General features: G+C 35.4%; 1 protein-coding gene across 27 annotated transcripts in view; it reads right to left on the bottom strand.

Moving 5' to 3' along the window:
- Window positions 1–2,487: 2,487 nt before the first annotated feature.
- The window catches only part of ZNF638 (zinc finger protein 638), a 162,218-nt gene continuing 138,501 nt past the window's right edge, over window positions 2,488–26,204 (bottom strand). For 11 of the 27 annotated variants that reach the window (XM_065526972.2, XM_005575623.5, XM_074011563.1 and 8 more), the window contains 11 exons: window positions 25,792–25,833; window positions 25,167–25,301; window positions 23,167–23,292; window positions 18,889–18,926; window positions 13,519–14,740; window positions 12,858–12,923; window positions 10,161–11,115; window positions 8,928–9,032; window positions 6,171–6,272; window positions 4,336–4,454; window positions 2,488–2,805 (listed from right to left, as the gene is read on the bottom strand). In XM_065526972.2, coding sequence (XP_065383044.1) covers window positions 2,740–2,805; window positions 4,336–4,454; window positions 6,171–6,272; window positions 8,928–9,032; window positions 10,161–11,115; window positions 12,858–12,923; window positions 13,519–14,740; window positions 18,889–18,926; window positions 23,167–23,292; window positions 25,167–25,301; window positions 25,792–25,833 — 2,976 coding nt within the window. In that variant the 3' untranslated portion in view covers window positions 2,488–2,739. Of the gene's footprint in view, window positions 2,806–4,335; window positions 4,455–6,170; window positions 6,273–8,927; window positions 9,033–10,160; window positions 11,116–12,857; window positions 12,924–13,518; window positions 14,741–18,888; window positions 18,927–23,166; window positions 23,293–25,166; window positions 25,302–25,791; window positions 25,834–26,204 lie in introns of those variants that run through there. The other 16 variants (XM_074011559.1, XM_005575624.5, XM_074011569.1 and 13 more) reach the window with 5 other exon arrangements.

Raw genomic sequence — 26,204 nt, forward strand, 5'->3', positions numbered from 1 at the left:
AATTTAAAAAGCCCCACAAAAACATACAAACTCCATTTTTTTTAATTGTAAGATTCAATAAACGAATATAAAATCACTGTCAAAATGTTTCTAGAAACTCTCAATTTCCGTACTTAAGTAATCATAAACTAGTACTACAGTTTCTGATCTGGCACTGCACTGGGTCCAAAGACATCTGGAGCAGCACTGCTTGGCAGAGTCAAGAATCTAGTTTCTATATCAAATAAATTACAAGGAGGGAAGAAGGTAAGGAGGGAGGGAGGGAGGGAAGAACCTATATATTCAAAATGGTATAATTTAAAAGACCTACCAGCCAGTCACAATGTATGGATCTTATCTGAATCTGGATTCAGACTTAGTAAAGCAACCACCACAAAAAAAAAGACTTATGAAACAGCTGAAAATCTGAACCAAACTATAAAATAAGAGAGATTTTTAATGGTACTGGTTATGTTAAAAAGAACCCTTATCCATTTTAGAAATACACAATTAACGAGTAAAACATACTGAGATTTAAAGTAATACAAGAGAGCTGGGAGTGGAGATACACACACACAAACATAACTGGCCTTCAGTTGATAATTATTGAAACTAGTGTATGAGGGTAATTATCTTATTGTCTTAATATGCTTGACATTTTCCACAATCAAATAACAAATTAGTAAAATTAAAAATTTAAGTTTTAAAAACCTGACTCCCCTATAAATGTTTTTTAAAGAAGAATTAAAAACGAGTAAGTTTGGAGAGGCAAGTTTCCACAGCATTCTAATGCCAGAAAGGGTAATAAAATCTAAAAACTTTTATAGAGAGCATCATGAATGTAAACTTTTTTTGCCTTGGAGTCTAGATGCTGAGTTCAAGACCAGCCTGACCAACCTGGAGAAAGCCCGTCTCTACTAAAAAGAAATAAAAATTAAAAAATACAAAATTAGCCAGGTGTGATGGCACACACATGTAGGCCCAGCTACTCGGGAGGCTGAGGCTGAAGAATTGCTTGAACCCCGGAGGTACAGGTTGCAGTAGGCCAAGATCACGCCACTGCACTCCAGCCTAGGCAACAAGAGCGAAACTCTGTCTCAAAAAAAAAAAAAAAAAAAGAAAAGAAAATTAAGTCAGCTGCAATCCTAGTTACATCCCTCAATCAACTAATAAGCAGAAACTACTATATGATGTTCCATTTGCGTGGTGTGACTAAAGGAGGCAGATTTTTCTGAAAATGTCAAGAACAATACTAAAATTATATGCAAAGAGCACGTTTATTTTCTGAAAACCTCATATAAATCTTTTGTATTTGAAGCCCTGTGATAAAAATTACCAGCATTAAGTGCAAAAAGTCCCAGAGAAAAACATTATTTATAATGTATAATTAATGGTCAACATTGGTCACTAGGGTAAAACACAAAAATCACCCCTTCCATTTTTATACTTTAGCAGCTCCTCCTCTCATTCTAATTTAGAATCCCAATTTCAAAAGACTGATCCAGACAAGATTAAAGAAGTTTATAACTTCCCTAGTTGCAAAAGTTCCAAAAGCAAGCTGAGGAGAAAGGAAGATTCTTTAAAAGTAAGATTCTTATTCACTATGACTGTGTTTCTGTAGTTTACAGGCACCTTATTCTACAATCTTTTAACAGCTCTTCTCCCTCTGATTATCCGTATTCACCTATAAGGTTTTAATTCCAACAAACTCTTGACAGATTCACCTATAAGGTTTTAAAACAGTGAGTTTCATAGGAGGTGACAAAGAGGTGCTGTCTTTTGTTCTCCAAGTCCTTCAAAGCTGACTGTGTTGTCTCTCTCGTGCTGTGATGGAAATAAGAGATCTAAAAAAAGTAGGGGTTTTGTTGTTGTTGTTCCCCTCCATTCATCCTCTTTGTATTATTAATTGGTGTACTCTATCTTGAGGCATCAAATACTAAAACAATTATAAGTAAGCAGACTATGTCTGAAGAATGGCTCAATCTAAAAACTTAAAAGTATAGGGCTATTTCCATCACCTGCTAGCCATTCAATTATTTTTTGTGCCCTTAAAACCTCTTATAAACATATTCAACTATAATTCAAATGGTTTAAAAAGCTACTCTGGTGGTCCACAGAAGTAATAGCTGCTCTGCGGATTCAAGCTAATAATAAATGACCAGCTTGGTGTTACCTTAAATGGGTTCTGGCAGAAACAGCAAGTGTTACCAGAAACAGAAAAAATACCTTTCCAATACATATAAAAATCAAGCAAAGTTTCATTCAAACCTATCTGGGGAAAACATGCTGTAATCTAATTTTATCCAGAAAAAAACTGAATTTTAAGAAACCTATGACCTGGATATACATGAATGGTTGAAGCCAAGTAAAATACTGTCATGCTATGACTTCCAGTGATACATGAAGAATCCCCAAACATCCCAAATCACAGGAGTTGTAGTGAAAAACTTTTGTCTGCAATAAGAGGCAAGCAAGTCTTTAAAAAATCAGCCACAAACACAGATGGTATTTTAAATATACAGTAGGAACATTTATTTTAACACTTCTAAAAGATATTTCTCCATGCCTGATGATTTGATATAAAAATCAAACCCATCATACTTTCCCCATCAGTCTCTCTACATTTAGGGCAATCAGAAATTTGTACAACACGAATATTTGCTTCTGAAACGAAAATTACAAATTAAATGATAACAAAAATACACAAATCAACTGGACCCTAAACAAATTTCTAGTATAATTCTTTCCACTTTCCCCCAATCACCTAGAGCTTCTTTCTTCAGCCTCATTCTGCTCCTTTTCCTTTCTTTGCTTGGCCATGAATTTCTGTTAAAAGCAATTTGCAATATAAAATACTTATTAGACATTATTTTGCTATGTATGCAAACTTATCTACTGTATATTTATAATTTAAAAGAAACTGATCCTGCAAAGTATTATAAACACAGTGCCTTATATAAACATTTCTTCCTTTCATTCATCAGTCATTTGATGTTTATGATACACCAGGTATTACGCTTGGTGCCTGAGGATTCAGTGGGCAACAGGACAGATAGGATCTTTTATACCATAGAGCTTACACTCTCATGGGAGAAGAGAAACAATAAAATAAAAAAATAAAATAGTTTTGGGGTGGTGGTAAGCACTTTAAAGACACAGCAACAAGGTAACTGAGGTTGAACTTTTTGGGGGGTTCTACTTAGCTAGGTCTTTCTTAAGCAAAGACCTTTCTGGGGAACTGATATTTGAGACAAAAAACATGAAGAACTGGCCATGCAAGTAAGACTGGCAGGGGGCAAAACAACAGCAATATAAAGGTGCAAAGGCAGCAATGGGCCTCTCATGTATGACAAACAGAACAAAGAGAGCCAGAAAAGCTGAAACACAGAATGCAAAAAAAAAAAAAAACTGAGTTCAGAGAAGTAGAAAAGAATCAGATCATGCAGGGCTTTAAAGACCCAAAATAAGAAGTTTGGATATTAGACCAAGTGCAATATGAAGCTACTAGAAGGTTTTAAATGGAAAAGTGACATGACGAACTAAGTTAAGCACACAGGTAGCAAAGCACAATGTATAAGAGCTTGGGCCTAGAATGAAATAGAGCTGAGTTCAAATCCTAGGTCTGCTACTTACTAGCTATGTGCCCTTGGGTTTAGATACGTAACCTCCTTAAGTCTGTTTTCTCATCCTTAAAATTGAAATAATAGCATCTACCTCATGAAGTTGATGAGGAGACTAAATAAGCATCCAGCATAGAACAGCTCAATAAACAAACATTAGATGAGTGTCTGTGCCACAAATTCAACAGAGAGGATGTACAAAATTCTCAAATATTCAGCAGGAACTAGAACCACCACTTCAATTATGGCTAATGACGATTCTCTAGAGTAACACTTCTTAAAGATGAGTACAATTTAAAAGGTTTTGTGATTAAATCAGTTTAATAAATGAGTTGCATGAAGTTAAGCGGATTCATTTAGGCTAGACAATTTAGAAACTTTAATAAAGTGCTAATGTCTACATGACTGAAGAGGTCATCAAAATACGCAGTTTCTTTAATAATGGAATGTCATATGAGACTTAGTGATCTGCAGAATCTACTCTGGCAAATGTTGCTGTTCAAGGAAAAGGAATAAAGACTAGAAATTACAGGCAAGGTACACTGAAAGAGAAAACAGGACTTAAGAGGAATAAACTGGCATAAACATTCTCCTAAAGGGGGGGAAAATGTACGTTTGGGGTGGATAAATAATTTGATTCTAAGACAATTAACAACACCTCAATATTTTTAAATTTTAATTTTTAAGATTTTTAAAATTCTTAAATTTTTAAAATTTAAAGAATTTTAAAAATTACCTCAGTATTTTGCTTATGACGTGTACTCTTGCAGTGATTTGTCATTGCTTTTTCACCTGAGTAGAATAGGGAACAAATTGGACAGAAGAATCCAGCCTTAGGTACAAGAAAGTCTAATTCTAGGGGATAAGAAAATAAGAAAATTAACAATAATTAATCTCCAGTTGTGTTCATCAATTTATTTTATTTATTTATTTGAGACGAAGTCTCACTCTGTCGTCCAGGCTGGAGTGCAGTGGTGCGATCTCAGCTCACTGCAACCTCTGCCTCCTGGGTTCAAGTGATTCTCCTGTCTCAGCCTCCCACGTAGCTATGATTATAGGTGCACGCCACCACGCCCGGCTAATTTTGTATTTTCAGTAGAGATGGGTTTTTACCATGTTGCCCAGGCTGGTCTCGAACTCCCGACCTCCCCTATAGGATCTGCCTGCCTTGGACTCCGAAAGTGCTAGGATTACAGGCGTGAGCCACCACAACGGGCCTTCATCAGTTTATTTAAACATGACAAAAATATTAAGCAGAGTATATACTTAAATATAAGAACAGTACACACTGCTATAAATTTAGGGATCAATAGTAGTAATTTTAATCAGAAAACGTAAGTTTTTATTTCGTTAACACATTCTATAATATTCCAGAGCCTCTAGGGAAAGGCAGTATGCCACTGCTTTGGTATAATGCCAAGTTGAATAGATTCCCAAGGAGAATCTTCAGATAACAAAGAACTGTTCAATAATCCTTCAGAATACCAAGTCATTACATAAGAACCTAACAGTTCGGTGGCTCACGCCTGTAATCCTAGCACTTTGGGAGGCCGAGGCGGGCGGATCACGAGGTCAGGAGAGCGAGACCATCCTGGTTAACATGGTGAAACCCCATTTCTACTAAAAATACAAAAAATTAGCCAGGCGTGGTGGCGGGCACCTGTAGTCCCAGCTACTCGGGAGGCTGTCGCAGGAGAACGGCATGAACCCGGGAGGCGGAGCCTGCAGTGAGCCAAGATTGCGTCACTGCACTCCAGCCTGGGCAACAGAGTGAGACTCTGTCTCAAGAAAAAAAAAAAAAAAAAAAGAACCTAACAGTTGAGGTGGCTCCAGCCTGTAATCCCAGCACTTTGGGAGGCCAAGGTAGGCAGACTGCTTGAGCTCAGGGGTTTGAGAGCAGCCTGAGCAACAAGGTGAAACCCTGTATCTACCAAAAATACAAAAATTAGCCAGGTGTGGTGGTAGATGACTGTAGTCCCAGCTACTCAGGAGGCTGAGGTGAGAGGACTGCTTGAGCCTGGGAGTTAGCTGAGATCACATCACTGCACTCCAGCCTGGGCGACAGAGTAAGACCCTGTCTCAAAATAAAATACAATAAAAATAAACCTTTTAGGAATCCCGTTAAAATAAAAGAGAGAGAAGAGGTAGAATGTTGGGCAACTGTCTGATTGAGGAGTATGCCGGCTGAATAAGGTCCCCCTCAGCTCACCTTAGCTGACCATGAACAAAGTCGGCTAGCAAAGACTTTCAGCATGTTCTGCTTAACTGGAGTGACTTTCTGCCTGGGCAAGTATAACTCAATTCTCACCACCAGAGTGGCAAAGAAAGTACCAGGAATAAAACAGGAGATGCATCCCAGATTTCAAGAGTGCAGTAAAAATATCCTTCTCAGGTAAAAACAGCCCAGTAAGCTGTCTTCAAAAATGCCACTGTGTAAAACATGCAAATTTCCACTATTAAATGACAGTGCAGGCAAGGTTACCCAATTACTCATCTGAACAACAGAATACTCACTATGGTGTTGAATTTTTATTTCATATAGGTAAGAAAAAAATGTCATTTTAACTTTACCCTCAGGGACATCAGATGCCACTGATTTGCCTGAAGAAGAGTCTTCAGTCTTCTTGCGTTTTCGCTCTGGTTCTGAATCCTTTAATCCAGATTCCTCATCAACTAAAATTTTTCAAGGAAAAAAAGCTATTCAGAATAGATTTACAGACTTTGTAAAGTTAACATTGGATAATTCTTACCTTAACACTCAGAGAAAACCTCCCTTGGTTAATCCCATCTGGCCATTCTTTGCACAATGTTCTCCAAGATTCTTTAATGTGAGGAATAAATGGGTAAATCCATTCAAATGGATTTAGGAATACAGTCTAAAGCTAACAGCAAATTTTATTTATATATGTTCCAGGCAGAATTTAAAGACTAATACAAGTCCTATCGTTACTGGCAAGAGAACTTATATATGCAAAGTGCTAAGGTGAGCAGAGTGGAGATTAAGGGAAAAGGGTACCAGCAGAAATTGATTCCATGGCCCAATACTGAGGCCCTTCCAACCTAGAAAATTGAGCCTAAACTGATAGCCTAAGACCCCTGTTAGAATCACAAGTAAAATTATTAATATAAATGTTAAAGCCCACCAAAGTGAGTAACACGTAAGCAGCACTCAATGTTAGCAGACTGCATACTATGATCTTGGGGACAGACAAAAATGAAGACTGATTCCAAGCAATTCTGATTAACCTCAGTAGCTGAAATGCCTTACTGTTGCCTAATACTTGACAAAACCCTTTTACATATATAATCATTTAGCTTTTATCTCATGTAAGATAGGCAGGTCAAATCATTATTATCCCATCCCTACTTCTTCAGAGATGGAGAAAGCACAATCAAAAGAGGTAATAAACAGATATGCCCAAGGTTGCATAGCTAGTGAGTGACACAGGGTGGAACGAAGACTTTGTGACTTCAAGTTCAGTGTTCCCTCCATACATCTGGGCTACTCTTTAGTATTCCCTGAGGGGATGGCCAGGAACTTTGAAATCATTACTTACTCTTACTCCTCGCATTTTACTGATCAAGTCCTACAGTCAATAAGAAAAAGGTATCAACCTTTTCTTAACTTGATGGTTAAAATAATCTGGTTTCCTTGCCTCCAATCTCTTTCTATAATTGTTTATTTCTTCATCAGGGTAATAAACTTTTCCAAACGTATCTGTTCCTGCCACTCCAAAGGCACATTTATCTTAATAATATATAACATATATTAAAATTATATAATTAAAATAAATTAAAATAAATGATTTAGGTTTACAATTGTGTGGAAAAATGACTTTTTCTTAAGCTGGGTCCTTTTGTCAAAACATATTGTTCATTAGCAGAAATATACTGTTACGTAAGCAGTAACTAAATCATCCTTTTATATTACTTGGTTGCAATGAGGTAGTTCTAAGCAAGCTGATTGCTAAAGTTACCCTACCACACAGAAATTCTGAAGTCTGGGAGTGACCTCGTGAAATCATGCGAGAATCTAATTACTGAACTACCACCTATAGCTTGGTTATCAAAGATTGGTTATGGAAAAGAATAGACAAGGAAGAAGGAATACCCACTTGACTATGACTTGGCAAAGAGCTTCAAGAGAGGGTATAATCAAAAGTAACCAATCATGTGGAAAAGTCGAGTAAGACTAACTTAAGAAGAAAACACTTTAAAAAATCACGTTTGACAACAACCTATTGGGGGTCATCAACATCATTTTCAGGAAGGCGGCAGGAGAAAGAAACCAAAATACATCCAGTTCAATGGGAAATTAAGACGTAAAAGTAGGTGGTTCTTTCTAGATGTTTTGCTCTAAAAGCAAGGAGGAAAGATAGAGCTAGAGAGATTTCAAGGTCAAAGGGATATTTCTTTCAATGGGAAAAACTTGGCCAAATTTTATGTGTACAAAGCAAAATATAAGTTGGTAGACAAGGGAGATCCTAGATTTACTCTGGGAAATAAAAACGAAAGCAAGGACATCCAGTGAGAAACGGGCTAGGTGATGTAGAGTGGGGAAAAAGCTACTTTTACATCTGGTTAGGAAATAGTAAAGGAAGGAGACCTCTAATATATTGGGAGCAGCACTGACAGCCCACCTGAAATCAAATTCAATTAACTCCTTGGACCAAATCATACTTGGTAAGTTTTCTTTAGATAAGACAGGATAGGAAAGAAAGAGGGCAATGAGGGTGCTACAAAAAGAATGGTAAAAGTGATATCCTTATAGTGCTCTATTTAAATCATACTGGTAAGCTGATTTTTTGCTTAACCTCTCTGAATCAATAAACCCCTTGAGAGCAGGAGCTATGTACTTTCGTCTACCCTTTTTAACACTGTTATGAATGATGCCCAATACAATGAATATGACAAATATCTGGTTGAGTGACTAAAGTATTATCTCTCACTAGACATTTCCTTATTTGTTTCAAGTTAAATTTTATAAATGCTATTAAGATTTCTTGTTTAATTCATTGGCTGGCTGCTTAGAAGCATCCATATAGCAAGGTCCACAAATAATAGCCAGTTAATAAATAATTTCTCTCTGATGCTGCAACATGGTCAGAAAACCTTTCGAAGATCATTTCCTCTAATCTGTCACATTCTAATATCAATAATCCATTCTCTCTACATTACAAAGATCAAAATCTTACCCACATCTAATAACTATAGTTGTCGTTTCCCACCCCTGCTCCATTCCACTGATTTTCTACTTTTCTTCTTAGCTAGATCTGTAAAACTTCAACTACTCTCTTGTGTTGTGTAATTCCAACAATCCTGCTTTACCTTCACTCATCTGGAAGGCCTCTTCACCTTTTGCTGGTTCTGTCACAACAGCTTTTTCTGATGGCAGAGTTTTCCCAATTCTAACTCTCTTGGTTGGAGTTTTAGCTTTAAAAAGAAAGTCCTAATTTATTGCTCTAGTAACAGATTTTAAATTGCTTTAAATTAAACATATTATACTGTCTGAATCACCATTATACATTTTTGCAAAAAATACCCAAATCTGGGTGGGAAGCCTACTGCTAATATAAAATAGAAGAATTCTATTTTAAAATACTCAGTTTAATCTAAGCATTTCCTTTTGTTCCCAGTTATCATTTTCCAAATAACTATGCTTTTCTAACTTCTTTTCTCATGGTGTCTGTTTTCCTAATTTGTTCCATAAGCCTGTGGGACCTTCCTAGTATTTTATTCTTAGTTGAATTAAATCTTTCAGGTTTTTCTTCTTCTTTTTGGAGACAAAGTGGCTCACACTGTTACCAAGGCTGGAGTGCAGTGGCACAACCATAGCTCGTCACAACCTCGACCTTCAGGGCTCAAGTGATCCTCTCGCCTCAGTCTCCAAAGCAGCTGGGACCACAGACGCATGCCACTGTCCCTGGCTCATTTTTAAATTTTTTGTACAGATGGAGTCTTGCTAGGCTGCCCAGACTGGTGTCACACGCCTGGCCTCAAGCGATCCTCCCACTTCGGCTTCCCAAAGTGCTGAGACTACAGATGTGAGCCACAATACTTGGCTTCAAGATTTTCTTAATGGAAATTATGTTTATCTCCCTCAAGCTCGGAAAGTGAGCTGCCCTACTATTCTGTATCATTACCATATTACTTTAAAATAAAATAGTTCCTTTATAAATAGTTCTTAATCCTAAGTCTAAGCAAAAACTGGGAGGCAATCTGATGTAAATGTTCTTCTATTTATCAAAAGTTGTCTTTTTCCCACAATACAAATATATCATTTTCATTTCAATTCTAATTTGGCTACTTTAGTTTGTTTTCTGTTTTTTTGTCATCCTTTCTTGAAGTATAACCTGGACCAAGTTCTGCTGTGTAACTTTAAAAAACTGTGAAACTTGTACACATTTCTTTGAAAAATTTATTGTTGACTTTTAACTGTCTGTTGGCCTCTAATATCAATACTGGGTGACATTATTGGTAATGCCACAACATGTATTTTAAAATTAATTTTAAATGTAATCCCCTCATAAAACAAAAAGACTACCCCTTCCAATTATCTACCTGTTAAGTGTCTTTCAATCATGGTTTTTAGATCTTCTTCCATAACATTCTCATTTACTGGACCCACTTGGGACAAGGCTTCAAGTTTTGTCTTTTTTGTGTCCACAGCTCTCTTCTTTCTATTCCCTTTTTTATCTGTGGCATGCTCATTTTTGCTTTGTGCTAATTCAACTTTTAAATCATCTCCATCTTCCTCCTCTCCAACTTCATCAACAGTAACAAAATTAAGTTCTTCTTTAAGGCTGTTAAAATCAGCCAGAGAGTCTTCATCCTCTTCAGTTACTTCATCCAAAGTCACTAAATGCAAATCACTGCTGTCATCTTGTATTTCATCTACAGTAACTAAAGTAGAAGGGTCTTCGGGCATCTGAGAAGAAATGAAGCCAATGGAATCCCTTACAGTATCTCCTTCATTTCCTTTAGTATTTAAAGTGGCAAAAGTTATGTCTGCTGACTCATTCAAAGGTAGCTCTTCCACTTCTCCAATTTCATCCACAGTTACCAAGCGTTCCTGTTTGAGAAGATCTTGTTCTTCAGCCACTGACAGAACAGTAACATCTTTAGGTTCACTGTGGGAAATGCAATCATCTTGGTCAATTAATTCATCTAATGTAAAAAGTGAATTTGAATTTTTTACCATTTCTTCCATATTTAGTTCTTCTTCATCAATTACTTCATCCACAGTGACTAGAGCTTGTGCTAGATGTGTAGCTGCATCTTCCTCTTCCCCAATCTCATCCAATGTTACAAAAGATAGTTCTCCCTCAACACCACGAGGGGCAGAAGTTTTCCCCTTTTTCTTCTTTAAGTTCAGTTCAGAGAAAGGAACATTTTTGAGAGTTTCTTTCCTTTTTCCCTTTAGTGGATTCTGCTTGGCTTGAGAAGGATTCACTTCTTCTATAACCTCATCCACAGTAACAAATTCATCCAAATTAAATGGAAATAATGGTTCCTGCTGGAAAGTTAAAAATAATAGTATTATAAACAAATTTTGACCACTGGTTAGATTCCAAATAGTCACAATAAATGTGCATGAAGATCATGTGGGAGAATTTCAGTGCAAATTAGGTTTCCTAAAGGCTAAAATTAAGAGTTTTTTTTTTTAAAGCCCCACAAATGACTTAGCTATAAATTCACAAAGTATAAGCCAAAGGTAAAATCCTAACAATATCAACCTAATTTCACTTTTACTTCAATTCATTAAGATTACATTTCCTAAATGATGAGTTTTGAAGTATGACACATAAAAAATACATTTAAAGTATTTGTCAGACAATACAAAGGAGGTACTGTTCCATATGTCAAACATCTAATGAGTGTTCTAGGAGACTTACTGGACTTCTAAAAGCACCTCAAATATAGTTAGAAAGTAAACAGCTAGTCTGTTCTATTTATCAGTATATACTGATTACACATTAATTAATTATATATAGAATACATATTTTAAGAAATATAGGCCAGACGTGGTGGCTCATGCCTGTAATCCCAGCGCTTTGGGAGGCCGATCGCCTGAGGTCAGGAGTTTGAGACCAGCCTGGCCAACATGGTCAAACCCCGTCTCTACTAAGAATATAAAAATTAGCTGGGCGTGGTAGCAGGCGCCTGTAATCCCAGCTACTTGGAAGGCTGAGACAGGAGAATCACTTGAACCCAGGAGGCAGAGACTGCAGTGAGCCGAGATCGTGCCTTTGCACTCCAGCCTGGGGGACAGGAGCAAAACTTCATTGCAAAATAGTAATAATAATAGTAATAATAATAGTAATAATAATAATAATAAAAGAAATATAATGGTTACATTTTGAGAAAGTTGTATGAAAAAATTATTACTAAGACTCAATGCCTAATATAACTGTATTTGAAAAGAACAGTATCTGTAATTTTTTCAAAGCTATCAATAGTAAAGAAGATAAATTCCTACTGGGGCTCCTATACACTTAGTGTGTTACCAATGATCAACTGCTATTATATATAATAACGACATTAGAATATGTACCCTGTAATTTCTAGGGAGAGTATCTGCAAGCGATTGCAGTATCAAGTTAACAAAGCAAAATGAAGTAGCCGTAATCCTTACTTCTGCTTTAGTAGCCATAATCCTTATTTCTGCTTAAAACTAATAACATTTCTCCTTGCCCCAACGACATAGGCCCAAATTTATCCCCTACCAGATAAGAAAAGTAAAATGACTGAAAAAAAATTCTACGAATGGTAAAAACCTAAAATAACAACTAAATATAAAATATGTTTGACAATGGAACTTGGTACCAGTAAAGTAAATCTTAAGAGACCATCCACATAAGGCTCAATTACAGCCAAAAGGATAACCTGTTTTAACAAAATGAGGATGACTCAAGTCAAATGTCAGTCTCTTTTACATATATAATTTTTTCTGTGTCTACAACCTATTCCTGTCAATATGAGATTGGAGGTATTTCCCTACTAGACTCTCTTTCTGTCCCTGTATAACATTTTGCGCCCCCACCCCCCCGACCCCAAGAACACAAGGTGTTTAGACTAGCTCAAGGTCAAAAAGTAAATTAATGGTAGAATTAGAGATAAGTTAAAAATGAAACATCTCATTCCTATCCCTTGCTCTATATGCTTACTCTCTAACATTGTTAAGGCAGGCACAAGTTGTAAGATAGATGAACTATGGAGATGAAAAAGAAGGGTTAGGGTCTGTGATCCATTTTTTACCTCTTTAGATTTGGAACTTCTACCAGTAGTGCTTTTAGGATTCTTAGTGTTTTGCTCAGTCAAAGTCTGAAATAGTAAATAAGAAATACAGAAAAACAGAATTTACAACCAGATTACTAATGTTCTAAAAAAAAAAAAAAAAAAAAACCCAGTAAACATTACCCAAATACAGTCAATTATGCAAATTAACACGTATACAAAACTAAGTCAACAGTCACTAAACAGTATAGGCACAGTCTCTACAAGTTGTAGTTAAAATTCAGTTTTACTGATCTTTTCGTCCCACAATGTCTAGTTAGGCAATCAGTGACCTGACAAAGGAAGCTTCAATTTAAGAGAGGAAACAGTTTCCCATTCAGAAGCAGAGTGGTAAATCACCTTAGGAGATTCACAGCAGACTTTTTTTTTAAACCACAGTTGTTTCCAAATTGTATCCAAATAATGCTTTTCAAACTTGTCAATAAATTATGAACTTGAGCTTAATACTCTAAATGTCTACTGGCTTAAACAATGGAATCATTTAAGAAAAGGAAATGGAAGCTTCTGGGGTAGAGTGAGGAGATGAAAGTATGAAACAAAATTACATCTCCTACTCCATAGCTACAGCAGCGGAGCTAAGCACTTCAAAGACACACTGCGCCATTCTTCCTACCCTCCTCACCTTATTGTTGCTGTCATCCCGTTTCATGATGGAAGGTCTAGCCTCTGTTTCCTGAGATTGTTTTGTTATGTCCCTGTAATCCAGTTTAGAAAGTTTGCCTTGCAGGGCTGAGATCTTTCCACTGCCTCCTCTGGTAAGACTGCTCGGAGTAGGTTTGAATTTACTGCTGCTTTCTGCCAAGCCTGACCTGGCACTTGTAGGTTTAAGCAGACCAAATTCTTTGGCTGAAAGTTTCTTTTCAGCATTTATTTGATCTCTGGGCACAGATTTTGTTAAACTTTTCTGATTTTCAGTTTTTGAAACTGTAGCTTTTGCCTTAGGAGAAGAGACCATAATAGCCTTGATGCTTGGTTTACTGCTAGATACATCTGATACAGCCAGAATACTAGTTTTACTAGTTTCATCAGGCTTATTAGCCTGACCTACTCCTTTATTTGGGTATGCCTTGAATAAAGTGTTTTCTGCAGACTTTTCTTTCACTGCTGCCATAATCTTTTCCACCTTTTCTGCATCCATCCTACCTTCATTCTTTTCAGCCTTCTCTGTTCCTATTTGAAGACCCATTCTGGTTTCCTTAGTATTAAATTCATTCTCCTCCTTTTCATCCATGTTACTTTTTTTTTCAGAAATACTCTTTTTATCCACTGTCTTCTCATCCCCAGGGGAAATTCCCGGTACTAACGTCACAATACAAGTTGATGGCGATATTTCTGAAACAGTTTCATGTTTTTCTACTTCAGCTGCAGTTTCTACCATAGTCTGTGTAATTCCAGAAAAGAAATCTGCTTCAGATGGAGATTCTTCTAGAATTCCTTTGATGTTCCTTTCTTCTATAAACACACTGTCAGATGGTAACAATGCTGTTTTAGGGCTAATAATTTCTGCCTCTTTCTTCTCCAAGTCACTGTTAAAGATGTGCTGATTTAAAGCACACTCCTCGGCATTTTCAGTGAATTGTTCAACACTGGCTGGAGTGGATGCTACAAAAGGAATTTCTTTGACCTCCTCTCCTTGAGTTTCAAGCTCCAAAGTTTCAATAGCAAAGTCAGAATGACATGGTGCTTTTTCAGGTTCTTCCTCACAAGGCTCTTCCTGCTGTACTAAAGTTTCTGTTTGAATGCTGGGAGTACTTTCTTCTTCAAGCACATTAGGTTTAACAGAGGGACTATCAGTTGCTGTTTGCACCTCACTTTCATCAACTGGATTGTTTTTCAAGTCAGGGCTAAAAGTATTTAAAAACAAACAAAAAGAACACAAACAAAAACACAAACAAAAATCAAACTATGATGAGAATTCAACCATTATAAAGAATCCTGTTGACACCAATTGTTAAGACTTCCTGATGCATTCGTAATAAGCACTGGGAAATCCAACCAATTGACATAAAATGGCTAAGATGATTTGATGGAAATATGTAAATAATATAAATTATGACTGTTGATATGTTCCTTTTGTGCTCATGTGATTATAGCCAATATTTTCCCTTCTCTGTCAAGCTAACCCCTGACACTGAAAGGACAAATGTGAATCTCAGACACTTCAAATATTATCAGGTCCTATTCCCAACAGTGGTAACTAAAATAATAAAATATGTGTACAGTTCTACAATAAAACTAATGATCCATGCATTACGATTTAAAACTTTATAAGTGAACCTTACCTAAAAAGAACATAAAAGCAACTGGTGGGGGGAAAAGACCATACTCTAAATCATATCACCTTTTTATTTTTGGGGGGTGTGAAATATTTAATTACCTAAGAACCATATTTATTAATAATATTTAAAACTTTTTTTGGAAAGTATTCTTTATATACTCTAGTGAAGATTTAAAGTTAGTGACAAAACCTTATACAATCACCTTATGTGAACATACAGTCTTATTATAAATATTTGCCTTTGGCTATAAGAAGACATATGTTAAAAAATAAACCTTCCCAATTCAAGAGAATAATGTATAATTCTAATATTTAACTTAAATGTGTAAGTAATATTATTCAGAAGAAATGGAAGAAATGCATGGCCAAGTATATGTAATTCATCTTATTTCATCATGGTCTCCCCCCAAATCTAAAGTATATGAAAAGTGAGTGGTCCTATAATTCCAGTACCTTCACTGAGGTAGACACAAAATAAGTTATTTTTATATTAATGTTCCACAAATCAGAGGTTTTCTTGAAGAAGAACAAGGAAAATCTTAGCTTCCAAAAACAATGCCCAACATGCTATCAATGCAAATTAAAATTTACCAAATATATTCACATAATGAGAAGCAGCAGATTGGAGAAAGACACCAGAAAGTGATCCTATCATATCAAAACCTATTAGAAAGTATTGACTTTCTTCTCCTATTTTTTAAGGAAGGAAAGGATGAGCCATCATCCTTTTGACCTGCTTCTTAGAGGGTGGCCATGTACCCTTTAGTTAACACAAGATGATGTATATCTGTGTGCTGAGATGTTAACCATATTTAAGAAGTATTGGAATAAGTCGTGCTACCACATCAGGGTCTTAAATCATTTGAACCAAACTGGTCTTCCCTCATGCCCCAAAGGTTACATCCTGAGGAGAAAACTTTTCTACCAGATTACAGAAATACCTCTTGACCCTAAACCTTAATCAATATATATTCTATTCATTGTGCAAGTTATTCTTTGCATGCTAAAACGGTTTTTATTTGAAATAATCACACCCCTTTTATTCAAAATATAAATGGCTAATTTTAACAGTTTCAAATCTTTACAATTCAAAATAAAATTTGTGGCAAAACACAACAGGAAAAAGAGTAGTGACATTCAGTTACAGCAGGTATATGAGTATTATTTCTCAAAACAAGCTTTTGTCTTTAAATTACGAGACTCATTTCCAATAATGAACATATTAAATTCCTGCCTCATTACTGTACTGCATATAAAAGCTTCAGAGACTTACGCCTATGTAAAAACATCTATGGGGCTAGAATAACAATGGAGACCTTGATTCCTGGCTCAAGGATACAGCAAGACTTTCCCCTTTACAAGTTTTTCAATAAAAAAGTTATTATCTTTCATACAAACTGAATCATTCTGCAGTTCCATACTTGAAACAGAGAACACAGGTCTACTCAGAAAAATTATTTAATTCCATATTTGTCCTTGAGTGCTAGTCTTTTTAAATCATAGTGTTCTCTTTAGGGAAGTCATTTACCAAAACTAGTATCTGCTTTCTGGCTAATATGGGAAAAAAGCCTCAATATTGATCAAGTTAGTTTGAAAAGAGTTTGAAATGTCAAATAAATTACATTAACACCAAAGTTAAACAACCACCCTTTGTAACGATCAAATGAAAACACAGCCATATTCTGGGAAATGGAACAAAAAAGGATTCCAGAAAGGCATTTGAGATATAGATATCTCATCTGCCACTCCTCCCTCCTGCCCCAATATCCCAATAATACCAGAATTTCACAGTCTTTGGAAAAAGCATACAGTAAAAGCTGAGCATGAGAACAAACGTTAACATTGAAACGCAAACATCCTGAGAAACTTTAAACTGGGACTTCACAACACTGAAGATTAGTGTTTATTTCAGAGGCCAACTGGTTACTTTCTAATATTAATGAATTAGAAAAATTTCATCTAGCATTCTTATTTGTGGCCTTTATCTGTTTACATGTCAACAGGATGAGCACAGACATAATGTGAATTATTAAATTATGATTGTATCCACGTGAGTTTCCTCTAAACAGTATTTAAATAGTTTAGTTATAAACAAAAGTATCCTATTCATAATGAATTGGCAACCATAAGCACTTTAAAACAAAACAAAACAAAACAAAACAAGTGCATGTAGTACCAGCTACACAGGAAGCTGAGGTGGGAAGACAGCTTGAGCCCAGGAGGTTCAAGGCCAGCCTGAGCAGCACAGCAAGACCCTGTCTCTAAAAAAAAAACACACACACACAACAAAACCAACAAATAGTATTTTCTCAGCATCAGTTCACTCCAAAAGAAACGTTTAGTATTCTGGACATACTCCACATTTTTTTCTCTAATGTAAGTCAAAAAAAAAAAAAGGGAATTAATAAGTTTTTGGTGCTAATTTTAAAAATTAGTTTTATGAGGTTGAATAGCTCTAAAGTCATTAAGAAACATATTCAATTTTAAAAGTTATGTCTAAACAATGAGAGGAGAACAATGATCAACTGCTATTGCTATGGACAACAACTTTTCATGCGGATCTCAAAAAAACTGTGTAAAATGAAATAAAATGGGTTTTGCCACAGAGTTTTCGTGACCAATCTTTAGGTCTATATATAGTACTACATTGGCACTGTTATTTATTAAGCCCTTTGTGAGCTTTCACATCACACACTGCTGGTGGTACTATTTCTTAGGTATGTGAATGCACCTGGTATGATGACATACAAATTAAAAAACCCTGTGCTGACACACAGAGCAAACCTATTGCTTAACGTTCCTGGTATATTTTAACGTACTCATCATCTTTATCAACTAAAATAATCTGATTTTATGAAAATTACTGAGAAGAAAAATCCATTAAGACATTCTGTTTTACAGGGATCTTAACATCAGTGCATCAGATAAACACTTTTCATATTTAAACACTTTCAAACTGCTGTTTCAAACAAATATACGCTCTTACAATATGGATTAATAAATACGGATGGCTCAGTACACAGGAGGAAAAAGAAATATTCTAAATCAGTGATTTACAGTGAATAGCAGTGAAAGGCAAGTCATTAATTGGTGGAACAACGGTAGTGATAAGGCAGACACTCATCAGAATGAGAAAGTTATTAAGGAGAGGGTGTACTTTATGTGGTCAAAACAAGGCTGTAAGTCACCACTTTGTGGAGACTTTGAAAAACAAGCTTTCATTGCTCTGATAATGCAAAACTGTATACATAATTTTTCTGGACACTTACTTGCCCCGACCCAGTTGTTTTTAAAAATATCAAAATACGCAATGAAATTAAGTAACATTAAAAGGTTAAAATTTTACTATCACGTTTATTTTGGAATAGGAAAATCTAACAAAAACAATGTAATTACTGTTTGTGAAGTTGAGTTATTGGAGAATCTTAAAACATTTTATAAAGAAGTGGTTTATTTAATTGAAACTGTTTATATGTTCAGTTATCCTAAATATTCAGTAAATACTTAAATGAGAGTAAATAAACAAAAAACAACAAAGAAAACTCCTAGGTCAGGCTGAATCCAAAAAGAAAACTGTAGCAAGCCCATATGTACACAGAATAAATATGTAGAATAGAACTTTTCACTACATGTGAGTCATTACTATAAAATACAGCAATAAAATTCAGAAACTAAATACTACACAAAAGTGTTAGTAAACATACAGCAACATACCTTTCTTTTTCTAATTCTGGGTCATGCTCAGTTTGCACCTGTAATATAATCAGCATTTTATTAGAGGCTATTCCACTGGATTTGAAATATTTAACTATAAAAGCAATGTTTTTAGTTAAAATTTAAGCTAAAAAAAAAACTCTTAAAAATGTATCAAAGCAGCTAGTTTTCAGTGTCTACATTACTATCAGGTTCTAGAATTTTTTTTTCTAATTAAAGACCTCCAAATTAGGTCACACACAATAACTTACATTAGTGAAAAAATAAGTTTCCTTAATAATGATATAAATGAGAAACTTTTTTAACTTTAGAAGCCTGGAAATTCTATCTTTTCCCTAAACAATAAATGTGAAATATCAACATCTTCCTTGTGGAATTATTTTAAAAGACTTCTAAGAGAGATCAGCTGTCTAAAAAGGTTTCCTATTCAAAATACCTAGAAATGCTGAACAAAACTGAACAATAATCCTTTTAAATATTTGTCTGATATCTGATATTTTATTTATCTGGTAAGTGGGTCCCAAAAAAGCAATATTCTGGAGCCCTCAAAAAGGGCAGGAATTAAAAATCCATCCCTATATGCCAAGCACTGTCCCAGGTACTTGGGATGCATCAGTGAACAAAATGGCAAAAATATCTGCCATTTAGAGCTTATACATAATAGAAGAAAGCCTTCTCTGAGAAATCATGCATTCTCTGGGTAGAAACTTTCTAGAAAGATTTTGTCAGACTAAAAACTGAAAACGGTGCTTTAAGGAAATTCAATGTGTCTAGAGAGGATTCCTGGCATAGGTGTTTGAGTCCAACAGTAAAGACTTCCTTTACTGGGATATCTGGTGATAAGTCTAGTTTATATCCTAATGATACTGCCAAAACTAAAGATGATGGTTTTTAAGTCCCAATTACAGACAGTGTTTATTAGCAGCTTTCCATTCAGGAGAAAGGTTTATTAGAGGAAAAAAAAAAAAAACCCTGTATGGTATCAGAGGAACTCTACATCAGATACCTATACTGGTCAACTTACTTCCTTATTCATAAAGGAATAACAGAAAAACAAATGCACAAAAGTGAACAAGGTAAACTAAAGAAAAGATATTTCAGACAACTGAAGTGCCTTTTAAAAAACTCAAAGGAACAACCTCAGAAAAATTCAAGAGAATATAGTATCTACGAAATCAGTGCTGGTGCTATTTCCAGAAAAATAGAATATTAAAAATTGAAGGAAATAAATCAAAAAATAATAATAGAAAAACTTCCCTGGGGCTGAGCGCAGTGGTTCACGCCTGTAATCTCAGCACTTCGGGAGGCTGAGGCAGGCGGATCAAAAGGCCAGGAGTTCAAGACCAGCCTGGCCAGCATAATGAAACCCCATCTCTACTAAAAATACAAAAAAAAATTAGTGGGCATGGTGGCGCGTGCTTGTAGTCCCAGCTACTTGGGAAGCTGAGGCAGCAGAATTGCTTGAACTCGGCAGGTGGAGGCTGCAGTGAGCCGAGATCACGCCACTACACTTCAGCCTGGGCAACAGAGCAAGACTCCGCCTCAAAAAAAGGAAAAAAAAAAAAAAAAGAAAAACTTCCTGCTCTAAACACAGGATGTAGGAAATGAGTCCCAAACCAAGAAAAAAACCTTGCTCACTGGACTAGCATTACCAACCCTCTCTTTAGAAATTCTTGAATCACTCAATATGTCCCTAAAGCCTTTGATCTGGTTCTTCTGTCTAAAAAATCTCCTCTTTGAAATTTTCTTAAAGCTTGCTCTCTTCCGTCAGGTCTCTCAAATAACTCTTCTGCTGAGGGACTATCACTGACTACTTTAAGATACACATTCCCCACATTAATCATTCTCTTTTTATCTCAACTTATTTATTCACAGTCTTTTTACCACTTGTATCTGTTTATAGTCTATCTCCTCCACTAAAATATAATCCTCGAGGCCTAGGACATTGAAACAATGTTCATCATGGTATTCTAATACCTAAATGTAAGCATACAGAAAAGGAATTAGATAAATACTAGTTTAGGGCCAGGCACAGTGGCTCACACCTGTAACTCCAACACTTTGGAAGGCCCAGGGTAGAGGATCACTTCACGCCAGAAGTTTGAGACCAGCCTGGGCAACACAGTGAGTCCCCATCGACACACACAAACAAAAATCAAAAATCAGATTAAAAAATAAAGTTAGCCGGGCATGGTGGCATGCCCTTAGAGTCTACTCTGGAGGCTAAAGTGAGAGGACTGCCTAAGCCCAGGAGTTGAGGATTCTGTGGGCCATGATTGCACCACGGTACCCCAGCCCAGGTGACACAGTTAAGACTTCGTCTTTAAAACCAACAAACATAAAAACTAGTTTAAAGAATTAACATAAAAATCCTAAAACCTTTCAGAGGAACAAAATAGTTATGACCCAAATCAGCCTTCTCCTAATACTGGATTCTGGATGCTAAAAATAATCAAAGGAAAAATAGCCTAAGCACAGAATTTTACATCCTGACAATCAATCAATGAAATACGTAAGAGCAAAATAAAGTCGGTTTCAAACATTCAGAGATTCAGAAAATGTACTGCCTCTACATACTTTCTGGGGTAAAAAAATATATATATATATTTGAGAATGTACTCTAGCAAACAGAAAACCTGTGATGTGACAGAATCCAAGAAAAAGCAGACATAATTCAGAAAAACAATGAAAGAAAACCAAAGGTGTATAATTGGTCGACAAAGCAAATGGCCCTGACTTTAGAAAAGTGTCACAAGAATAGCTCTGAAAGGAGATTTCATTGAACAAATAGTAACTAAGTTACACAGATGATCAGAGTAACATGAAGACTGCCATTTTTTCCCCATTCAACAACAACATACAAACTCTAAACCATACAAGAAAACCATAATCTAAACACTTATGAAAATGAAAATGTGGCCCCATTTTGAGAAATGACTGGGAATATAAGAAACTCACCTGTGAGTGTAGAGGTTATGGACACATATTACATATTGCCTTCTTTGTAAACCCATTCTCATTACTACTTAATTCTGCAGTAAATATTTTCATATTCATGATATCAAAAATGCAGATACTAGTTTTCAGTATTTAGAATGGAGTGCTACATTGTTTTGTATACAAGTTAACTACAGATATTGAAATAAAGGTCACACATACTAAACAAAGAAGTAACATTTCAGTCTAACAAAAACAGTAGGTGTTGAAGAGAGGATAATATAAAGTTGATTCTTTACTCATTTTAAGTAGTAGTCAATTAAAAACGGTTATAAATAAGCCACATGTATTATCCAACTTAAGCTATATGAATAAGATTCTGGGTAAGCACTTAGGAAGTGAAGTACCAATTCAAGCAGAAGTTTATGTAAATTTTCACTGGTTTAATTTTCTTTTAACTCTAAGAATTTGGGACTGTATTTCCGGGATAAGGATTTCTGTACAGTCAGTGTTTAATTTTGAACTTAGTTGAACACAACTAAATAATAACTTGAAAAATATAAATGACAAATTTTTAAAAATGCATGTTCTGCTGAGGAATAGCTAAAAACTTTAAAAATATTTTTTCTGAAATTATCAAGTGAAATGAGCCACTCATTTGTGCTTAAACTGGTACCTACCGTAATACATTTACTTACAGATACTCTAATTTAGATTTAGATGATGAAATTGCCTTTTTCTTTAGATAGTACAAGGTTTTTAACAGATTGACAAACAACACATGGACACCAAATGTAAGGTCCCATTATTTACCTCTGCCATCAGCATACAATGGAATACAAGGAGAAAATATCTGAGTTTGAATTTAATGCTTTCAAAGGTTGACTATTCATAGCTTTCCTTCATGTACTACTGCATAAGCCAAGAACCTGTGAAATCTTATTTCTTAACCCCAAAACAGTTTATAATAAATATAACTGAAACAAAAAGAAGAATAAACAAACTTCCTTCTACCCAGAGGAAGCCAAAATGGATTCAAAGTAGCTGCATTCTGGAGACAATCATGTTACATACAAGGAGTCACTGTACACAAAAATGTAGATACCTACATGCCAACAATAAATATGCAAATGTATATATGTTACACTGTTGAAAATTTCTTTATTCTCATTTAGACAAACTTATACTGCTTTATAAACTATGAAAATTGGAACACTGATTGCAAAACAAATTGTCAAAATCATCTCTAAACACAGAAACACTTTGACTACTGCCTAAGACTGACCTTTATGTTCTCTGTATTTTCTAAAAGCACAAAAGCTGAAGCAAGAGAAATCTTACCTCTGGTAAGTCTATCTTTGGAGATAATGAGCAGGTCAATATACGGTCACCAATGTTTTGTGGATTTTGTTTCAGAAAGCTGTACATTGACTGAGCAGATTCAGGACTATCTAACTGAAGAATTGCCTTTAGAGAAGATTAAAAAGTTATGAATATTTCTTTAAAAAAATTAAAATTAGAATAACCACATAATCCAACAATTCCACTTTTTAGTATATACCTAAAAGGAATGAAAGCCGAGACTTGAACATGTATTTGTATACCCATGTTCACAGAAGCATTACTCACAACAGACCAAAGGGAGAAGCAACTCAACTGCCCATCAACGGATGAGTGGATATAAAAATGTGTTATATGCATAAAACAGAATTATTACTCAGCTTTAAAAACGAAGAAAAATCTGACTCATGCTGCAACATGAATGACCCTTAGAGATATTATGCTAAGTGACATGAGCCAGTCACAAAAAAGCAAATACAATTCCACATACATGAGGTAACTAGAGTAAATTTATAAAAACAGAAAAAAAGGTTGATAAGGGCTGAATTAATGGCGAGTTATTGTCAAAAGGATAGAAAGCTTCCAGTTTGAGAAGATAAAAGTTCTGGAAATAGATGGTGGTGAAGGTGCTTAATAGAACACTTAAACATGGTTAAAATGTTAAATTTATGTCTTACAAATGGTAAAATTTGTGTATTTTGCTACAATAAAAATGTTTTTAATTGTTTTAAAAGTTTGGAATATATTCTTCTTCCAGGTTTCAGATATGTGATTACAAAGGTAAGGTTAATCCTTATTTAAAGGAAACAAGAGAAAGCAATCCTTAAAACGTTGTAAAGGCAAGGCAAAACTGAAGAGAATGATAGGTATTTTTTTAAATAGAGGATTAAAAATGTTTACAAGAAAGGTTCAGAATTCCTATGTGCCATCTGTGCCCCACCTTCCATTCTATGCCACACTATTTATCATATTCCATTCTATGCTCTATTTGTCAGAAGCATATCAAAGAAATTATCTAGTTGTTGGTTAATTAAGTGCTCTTTATGAATACTGTCCACTTTTAGGTAAAACCCTGCCTTTCTAGGTAATAATATGGCTGACAAAAATTTAATTTTAATGAACATATAGCTGAAACACATATTAAATGCAGAAGGCATACCAAATGTAAACAGATGAATAATTTTTGGTTCTTTAAGAGGCCAAATCATGAAAGTAAGGAATGATTACTTTATTTTTGAGACAGGATCTCGCCATGTTACCCAAGCTGGAGTGTAATGGCGTGAACACGGCCTACTACAGCCTCCAACTCCTGGGCTCAAACCACCCTCCTGCCTCAGCCTCCCAGGCAGCTGGGACCGCAGGCACATGCCACCATGCCCAGCTAATTTTTAAACTTTTTGTAGAGACAGCATCCCATTATGTTGCCCAGGCTGGTCTCAAACTCCTGGGCTCAAGCAATCCCCTCGCCTCAGCCGAGGCTGAGTGCTGGGACTCCCAAAGTGCTGGGATTAGTGAGCCACTGCATCCAGCAATTATTTTATCTATATCTCTCTCTTTCCATATAAACAAACAAATAGACCTAACTCAGGTGTTTCATAGCTGGAAGGGACTTAAAGAAATATTGGGTAATACCCCTTTCATTTTACAAATAAGTGTAAACCAACTTAGCCAGGACCACAAAGATAGTTAAGATGAGAGCCAAAGGAATTCAGGTCTAAACTTCCCAGTAAGATAATGCTGTCTGCACTATATTACCTTTCCCCCTTGTGTAAGTCTTATTTTTCCTTAAAAACTAGGAGTTCGGAAAAAAGAGAGATCATCTCTTCTTTCTCGGCACAGTCTAGAATAAAATATTCTGGTTTATCATAATCGTGCAAAGTGGTTAATATTTATAGGTGCTTCAGATCAGAAGCTGAGTTAGAAGTTGCAGATCGTCAGAATACAGGGTTATTATATATTCTTTATAGAATGTATAGCTAAATTATGAGGGAACTTGTTACCTTGTTTTTATTACTTATGAATACATGGTGATCCACTTTTCCAAACTGAAGTCCAACACAAAGTACACACTGAAGTCCATCTTCCGGTAAATTATCAAGATGTACAAATCGATCATAAATTGTATCTATATTTGCCTGTAGTTTTTTTTTAAGAGACAGCATAGAAAAAACTACAGCTGAAGCAACAAACCGTAAAACAGATTAACGTTAACTTAAACTATTACACAGGTTAGATGATGTTCTCTCCCAAGAGTAAGAAAATGACTACATGGGGGAAGATAGTGAGGTCTTGATTTTACATACGAGTAATCAGTAAAACGATGTACTAAAATGGGAAGTAAAATATCTCTACTATCAACATAATGTTTACCCAAAACATCCTCAGACAAGATATTGACCTACTAGACCACTGAGTATGCACTCCAGTACCTGAACAATCTTTTCACATTAAGGACTACAATAACCCTTTATTTTTTTATTTGTACCAAGAAGACCCATCTGACATTTCCATCACCTCAATATCTTAAAATTAGTTCTAAGGTTTTAATCCCTAAAAGGCAAACAAGTAAAACAATGTTTCCATCAATTAAATAAGTATACAAAAGCATTTAAATGCAAAACTCACCTCTGGGTCATTTTCTCTTACCAAGGTTACAAATATAGCTTCCTAAAAAGCCAAAATAGATAAAGGTTGATGGTATAAGCTCTTTCTCATACAAATAAATAATTACTTAGGTAAGATTTATAACATGACAATCTATACAAATATGCATTACAAAGTATTTCATAAAATTAAGCAGCAGCAAGATTTACATTCTTTCCAAAAATCTTTTTCTCCTCAACAAGCCTCATCCTAACTCATACAATTTAATTCTTCTTATTCCCCTAAGAACATAAAAGACTAATATCCCCTAAGAACATAAAAGACTAGTAAGACAGTACCATTTAGGAAAGACATTCAAATTCACATATAAAGAATAAAGAGATTTAATTTAGACAACAGGAAGATAATTCAAATTACAAAAGAAAAGTTAACTA

Source organism: Macaca fascicularis, chromosome 13 (assembly GCF_037993035.2).
Source record: "Macaca fascicularis isolate 582-1 chromosome 13, T2T-MFA8v1.1".
Taxonomy (NCBI): domain Eukaryota; kingdom Metazoa; phylum Chordata; class Mammalia; order Primates; family Cercopithecidae; genus Macaca; species Macaca fascicularis.